This window comes from Penaeus monodon, chromosome 3, assembly GCF_015228065.2.
Source record: "Penaeus monodon isolate SGIC_2016 chromosome 3, NSTDA_Pmon_1, whole genome shotgun sequence".
In the NCBI taxonomy this organism is placed as follows: Eukaryota; Metazoa; Arthropoda; class Malacostraca; order Decapoda; family Penaeidae; genus Penaeus; species Penaeus monodon.
In genome coordinates this window covers 58,183,568-58,191,067 of record NC_051388.1, presented here as the reverse complement: position 1 = coordinate 58,191,067, position 7,500 = coordinate 58,183,568, and the positions used below count along the sequence as shown (strand labels likewise).

General features: G+C 35.3%; 1 protein-coding gene across 2 annotated transcripts in view; it reads right to left on the bottom strand.

The window, feature by feature from the left end:
- LOC119597397 (O-phosphoseryl-tRNA(Sec) selenium transferase-like) overlaps nt 1-7,500 on the bottom strand; it is a 19,876-nt gene that overhangs the window by 12,247 nt on the left and 129 nt on the right. For both annotated transcript variants that reach the window (XM_037946967.1, XM_037946975.1), the window contains exons 1-7: nt 7,490-7,500; nt 4,765-4,891; nt 4,051-4,180; nt 3,697-3,840; nt 1,542-1,700; nt 1,007-1,170; nt 697-797 (exon numbers count right to left, since the gene is read on the bottom strand). The exon at nt 7,490-7,500 is cut by the window's right edge and continues 129 nt beyond it. In XM_037946967.1, the coding sequence (XP_037802895.1) occupies nt 697-797; nt 1,007-1,170; nt 1,542-1,700; nt 3,697-3,840; nt 4,051-4,180; nt 4,765-4,878 (812 nt within the window). In that variant the 5' untranslated portion in view covers nt 4,879-4,891; nt 7,490-7,500. The remainder of the gene's footprint in view (nt 1-696; nt 798-1,006; nt 1,171-1,541; nt 1,701-3,696; nt 3,841-4,050; nt 4,181-4,764; nt 4,892-7,489) is intronic.

Here is a 7,500-nt window from a genome sequence, read left to right as displayed (position 1 = left end):
ACAGGTCTCCTCCACCCAGGGTTGTCTCGCAGAGAGACAACCTGGTGGGCAGGGTCGTCCATAGGGAGGCGAGCTAGGTGGCCATATAGCCTGAGTTGGCGATCCCGGATTATGCAAGTAACAGGTCCCATGCACTTAACACTATCTAGGCTACCACACCATCGCTTCACATCACCATGCACGTGAAGCATGGTGATGTATATATGTATATGTATGTATATGTATATGTATATGTAAATGTAAATGTATATGTATATGTATATGTATATATATGTGTGTGTGTGTGTGTGTGTGTGTGTGTGTGTGTGTGTGTGTGTGTGTGTGTGTGTGTGTGTGTGTGTGTGTGTGTGTGTGTGTGTGTGTGTGTGTGTGTGTGTGTGTTATATATATCTGTATATATATATAAATATGTATATATATATATAAATATGTATATATATATATATATATATATATATATATATATATATATATATGTATTATATATACACTATATATATAATATAATATATATATATATATATATATATATATATATATTCATATATATATCATATATTAATATATATATATATATGTATATATGTATATATGTATATATGTATATATGTGTATATATGTATATATATGTATATATATTATATATATATATATATATATACACATTACACACAGCTACTTTTCTTATTTCTTTACCTTGCAGCTTCCTGAATATGATGCATGCATTTGGTTGACTGGACGCCATATGCATTATTTATAATGTGAGGAACCCCATATCTGGAACATAACCGAGCAACCTGTGGGTAGAAGTTGAGAAAATAAAGATTAGCTGGTTAAAACAAGATAACATCACAAAATTAATGGCAATAATATACAATAATAGTGGTAACTATAACTCACTCCTCTTACTCTTTCTATCGATAAAAATAATGATAAAAAATCACTCACAAATAAAAATAATGATAAAAATCACTCACAAGAAAAAATCACTGTAACTTAGACCTACATCTTCAAGCTTGTCAATCCCCCTAGGAGCAAAGCAACTTGTTGTTGTCATTACTGCAGCAATGGATTCAGGCTTCAGGGATGTAATCTGTCGATCAATCTCTGCTACGTCTGTCCTCAACTCATCGCCATCCAAACAATTCTCAATGACAACGGGTTCAAAACCTTGACCATAAATAAAAGAAATGAATTACAGACCTGAATCGAGTTTCATATCAATATGAAATGTAACTTACCACAATTTATACAATCATTACCTTGATAGCAAGAAGGAAGGAAGGAAGGAAGGAAGGAAGGAAGGAAGGAAGAAAGAAAGAAAGAAAGAAAGAAAGAAAGAAAGAAAGAAAGAAAGAAAGAAAGAAAGAAAGAAAGAAAGAAAGAAAGAAAGAAAGAAGAAAGAAAGAAAGAAGAAAGAAAGAAAGAAAGAAAGAAAGAAAGAAAGAAAGAAAAAAATTAATAAAAAATAATATATAATAATAATAATAATAATAATAATGATAATAATAATAATAATTCACAACTAAGGATAGCATTACCTGCTGTGATAATGGCCTTAAAGCAGGACTTCTGGTCAATACGAGGCCAGATGACGTACTTTGCGCCTGGTCGTTGCTGCCTCACGGTCAAAAGACAAAGCACCATACTCATGCCAGTTGCAAGAGGAACCACCAAGCAAGCAGCTGTCTTTCTTGCACCTGTAATTGGATTTTATGAGATAAAAGTTTAGATAAAAAAAAAGCAGTAGAAGAGATTAAGAGACAAACCAAGACACAAAAGATATGGTTGCAAATATTAATACATGTTCATCCATTCAAATGCATTCCTATTATGGGTACAGGGTTGTATGTGAGTGAGTGTGAGTGTGAGTGTATGTAAGTGTAAGTGTAAGTGTGAGTGTGAGTGTGTGTGTGTGTGTGTGTGTGTGTGTGTGTGTGTGTGTGTGTGTGTGTGTGTGTGTGTGTGTGTGTGTGTGTGTGTGTGTGTGTGTGTGTGTGTGTGTGTGTGTGTGTGTGGAGTTTGTTATCATTCACTGGTTTTTGCACATGCCATATTGGCTAGTTTGGTGTTTTTAAATTTCTTATTGGTTGTTTCCCCCCATTAAAAAAAAAAAGGGAAATCTTGTGGTACCTGTATCTCTTCAGTGAGCTTGCAAGAAAAGGCATACACCCTCTGCAGAGTGGTCATCCACAACCCATGGGTTAACACAGAAACACATACATGCCAAAAACAAAGGAACACAGTACATCATCTTTTAACATATACTTAACCCAATGCCACTGGGTATGACAGGTACATACATGCCATGCCCATTGTGAGTTTATCTTATCAATTGTTTTTACACATAGATGGCTACACTTGTACCTTAGTACAAAAGAGACATTTACGAGTACTGCCTGTCTCGCCCATTTACCCTTTTCCTTGATTTACGAAAATATTTTACGTTATCTTATTTTGCTGTTACTAATGTTTCTAACTTGATAGTAATTATAACGTCTATAATAAATATAACACCGTCAATATTCATAGCATTAGTAAAAAAATATTTTTTTGTCCGCTAATTCAAGGAAAGGTGAAATCAGCTAAGGTCACAAGGTCTACTAATTGACTCCTTTGTGGCTAAGCACTAGCAGAGCCATCTATGTGCAGAGACATTTCACAAAAAAATTAAAAATAAGCACAGCATTTTCCCAGCGGCATTGGGATAAACAATAGACATTTCATCTAATAGTGTAACAGAAGTGCAACACTTTAATCTGTTCTGCAGGAGGCTCTGATTTTCACATCAGGCTGCTGGGTGGAACTCAGTCTCGTGCCCTCTAAAGTCATTTAATCCATTGCTGCCAGGCCATGTGTATAGCCGCCATAACAAACCGCTTGATCTGCCAAGTATGGCTACACACATGGTGATGCGCTTGAGTGTGTCAAGTAGCAGACTCCGTCTCCCAGGGGGTTGGACAGTTGCCAGAGATCACCAGAGTTTAAGAAGCCAACAGATTTCTAATACCATCACTGAGGGATTAAGCAGCTTACTATGATTGGGTGTGTGAAGTTAAAAAAAATATTAGTACAAATCTACTCCAACTGGTTGCTAGTTTTAGAATTCTCCTAAGTCCCTCCTCTATTGTTAGTCACTCTTTTACCTCTCATTCAACATGCTTTGAAAGCCTCCTGCAACAAGGAAGAACACACTGGCATAAAGTCTAAGTTACCCTTTAAATGAAAGATCAAGGATTGAGACTGCATCCAGCAAAGCCAATTAGAAGAGTACCCAGTGCCAAGCCTATCAATCATAGTCTAATTCACCAAATAATGCCATATCTCATTGTAATTCTTTCAGCACCTCCATATTCAGTTAACCCTTAAAGTCTGTATTTGTATTTCTGATTTCTCTTTCATTCTCCTTCTTGCCTTCTCCTTGTCTCTCTCAAGTTCACAATATCTCTTACTTACTGGTTTTTGTCTATTTGTTCAGGAAAAGGGCAGAGTCTGGTGATGCTGGAAACTGCCATTACATGATATGCCCAATAACATGGGTCAAATAATAAAGTTGATTAAGTGGGTGAGCTTTGAGAATTGCTTTAGCTTTTTGTAAAAGGATGTATGTTGAAGAAGTAATGCAAAAAATAAGTACCACAAGAATGCCACTCAATATCAATAGTAAGACCAACTCTTCATAGGTATATACTGTACCTGTAGCTCTGATAACATCTAACACCATACAATTTGTAAGCTTATTCAAGAGACTTGAGCCTGCAGCTTTAGGCTGAACCTCTGCAATGTCTCCTGAGCGCCCGATACCATGACCTAGACGATAGTGTCGTTTTGACACCAAGCCTGTAATAAGCCAATGCAAGATTTGACTTACAGGAACAAATTTATGACACATTTTTTTTATCTGATTGAATTCTGTTTTGTCTTTGGGCCAAAATGAAGACAAAGATGACAAATGGTAACTTTTTTTTGTGAAGTTGATTAGTATTTGCCCATATTCTCTAGACAATAAATAACTAATATACATTATCCAGAACAAAAATAAAAACTAACCAGAATATATTCTTGCTTCACGCTCCCCAACTCCGCAATTATGGGGGAAATTATTGCTGTCCATGAGGGCCAGGTCATTCAAAAACAGCTCGATGGTGGCATCATCCCAACCTTCCTCAGGACACTTGTGCTGCAGGAGGAACACTTGGAAATTTAGTTTTTATAGACATCTACTACTACAATGTGAATTAGAAGTAGAAGTAGAAGTAGAAGTAGAAGAAGAAGAAGAAGAAGAAATTAAAGGGGTTTCATTTCAATTTGAAGTCACTATCATATGGCTTAATATGCTAAACTTTACTTTTCAAAATATGATGCCTAAATATCACTAAGGTGTAAAGTTGCATATCACATAGAGCTATAGAAAAAATAATCAAATAATACCAACACCCAAAGAAAGTATGAAAGGTCAAAGAAAGTTATGATAATACTACTAGAAAATAAAATCAAGCAAATGCTTTTCCACATAGTTCTGGCATATGGTACATTTAATGTGTACACATAATGTTTATATTACTTATATTACTGTAGCCTACATACAATGATGCCTTATAACAGGCTAAGAAGCTAAAACCATCTATCAATTTTCATTCTAGATTTCACATATATAAAAACCAAGCTCTGTAATTCTGTTCCTAAGACAAATATTTCTGTGCTGTCCTAAATCAGGAGTAGCATTTACATTTCTCTCCCATCTCCTACTCAATACCACAGGACCTGTTCCATGAGAATTCTGATCAGCTTCTCCCGCGCAGTTCGACTCTCTGACGCCTGGTGAAGGTAGGTCGTGGGGACCAGACGTTCGGCCAGCTTATAAGATGTTTCATTCATTTTCTTGTATTAACTGTTGGGGATTAATGTCATTAACGACGGAGTACAATAAAAATGGTGGTATAAGTGCAACTGCTCAAATACATGTTTAGGAGTTATACTAATAATAAGAAAACAATGATAATAGCAGAAGTAATGCAACTGCTTAAACTATAAATTCGATAATGATGATGATGATGATGATAACAAAGATAATAATGATGATGATTATCAGAATTTACAGAAATTGTAAAAAAGTACTAATAATTACATGAGTGAATTGTCTTTAATATTAATTTAGAAAATGGACAACACATTTTGCCATTTTTCTTCTTGTTTGGATATTGCTCTTTTAAACTCAGTAATAATTCTAAAAATTCAATCTAAACTAAAATAAATGAATATATAACTATCATTAATCAATATGTTAATATTTCAAATTTACAGTATTTGTAAAAAAGTAATACTAATACATAAGAGAATTTGTTTAATATTATTTAAATTGTGTAAATCACATTTTTGCCAGTTTGTCTTTTTTTTTCCTGTATTCCTCCTTTGAATCATACAATAATTTCTAAAACAATTTCAAATCTAACTGAACAAACAGACAATATATCTCCTTATCATTTAATAATTTTTAATATTTTTTTTGGCTTTTGTTTAAAAATTCAATGAGCCAAATCAAAACGAATCTGAAAGGGAAAAATTATTTTTTTTTTTTTTTTTATGTGAGGGGGCAATCTTTAAGATTTGGCCCCTCTCTTGGGAAGATCACATTAAAAAAAAATAATGCTAATAATCATTGATTTCCCTGCCTCTCTCTGATTTCTTAATGATATTTCTTAATGATGTTTTTTTGGCCTTCTGTTTAGCCTCTGGGTAAACTGTATATTATAAGGTATTGACAAACTATTGAATTTTAATATTCAATATAACCTCTGTGCAGCAATCTGAAAATATCTTAGTTGTTTTATATAGAAATATAGTATATATTCCTTGCAACATTTATGACTTTCAACCTTTACTAATAAAAACTAAGAGTTTTTATTTTTTGCCAAATTGATTTGTTATATCAATACTTATATAACAGGTGAATGTTTAACCCATCTCTGCCGGGTGACGTGATAGAACGTCATAGCAAACCGCATGGTTGGCAGGTTCAGCTTGTACGTGCGGCAACATGCCAGAGCGCGTAGGAACGGGGCGTTCGGCTTTACGCAGCAGACTCCCGCACCCACTGTCTGGCCACTGCCATATATCACCAGAGCTTAATTGCTCTCAGGGATTTCTGATAACCGGGAATAATGGGTTAAACTATCAAAACTTTTGATAATTGCATATACAAGCAATTGGTCTGAGAAGACACCTTCAGATGCACATATACTTTAAAAATTTAAGACAGCTGAGAGCCAGTTGTAAAAATACATGCTTGTTTGCTGTTTTAGCTGCAGTACAGCATATATGCTGCCAAAGTATAAAAGGTACTCCTTTTCAAAAAAAAAAAAAAGTGACCAATCAAAGCTCTATCCTGGGTTAAAATCTATGGCATAGATGCACTAAGCTAAGGCAAATTGATGGAGATATTCTTGTAGAGGACATAAAGTCGCAGTTGTTGGTAGAAGAAATAACCTGTAGACACAAAAAGCAATGCCACCAATAAAGGAAAAACATTGTGAAAAATGCCACTCATTTGATGCTCCTGAGTATACCGAGGTGAACACAACATTTACTGGGTGGGTGTAGGAGAACAGGCCCCCCCCCCCTATCAACCTTCTCCTCAGGCTGTCCAAGGTACGGCAATTTAAATAGTTAAATAGATTTTGTGACATGAGGAGGTAGCCTAGTCTCTGGCGACTGGGTTCAAATTGTAAAGAATTGCCCCTTTTTGCTGTAGCACCATTAGGTGTGGAGGCAAGCATAATTATCATACATATAGAAGGCTGGGTGGATGTGCCAAAAGTCACAGATCTACAAACTTTCCATTTGAAAGAAATCAACTGTATTTCTTATTAGTCTCCCCTCACCCAAGAGCCTAATTCCCCACTGCCTCCTCTGTTAGATGGAAGGGAAGAGAGGCGTTAGCACAAACACACTAATTTTCTATAAAAATGAATATCAAAATACCAAAGAAATTGCGAAGTTATCAACTGGCCCGACGTAAAGAATATATCCCTTTTTTTTGTCACTTTCATGTGGAAATTCTTGGAATATCCCGTGCCTGTGACAGCCCTTCGAGTGCACGCAAATAGACTGCACCTATCCCCTTGATTTATGGCACTTGCACATCTGGCCTTCCAAGTGTTGCATGGAATATATTTATTTTTAAATGAAAAAAAATCCCCACCCGGTCTGGCCAACTATGGGGTTCCACGACCAAGGCAATGTAATAAAGTAAAAAATAAAATCTGCTTTAAAAGTATCTACACGAATCATGCTCACGTTGACGTCAAATGACACCAAAAAACAATTAAACAAAAAAAAAAGTCATGCTCATAAAAATAACACACTACATATAAAACCATATGTCAAATCCCACTCAATCGACGAGTAACCCAAACCTCTCCTTATTTCTCAAGCTTATTCGAAAAGTACCATCACTACCGCCTGGGAAAACAGCAAGAAATATACATACTTGCCCCGAAT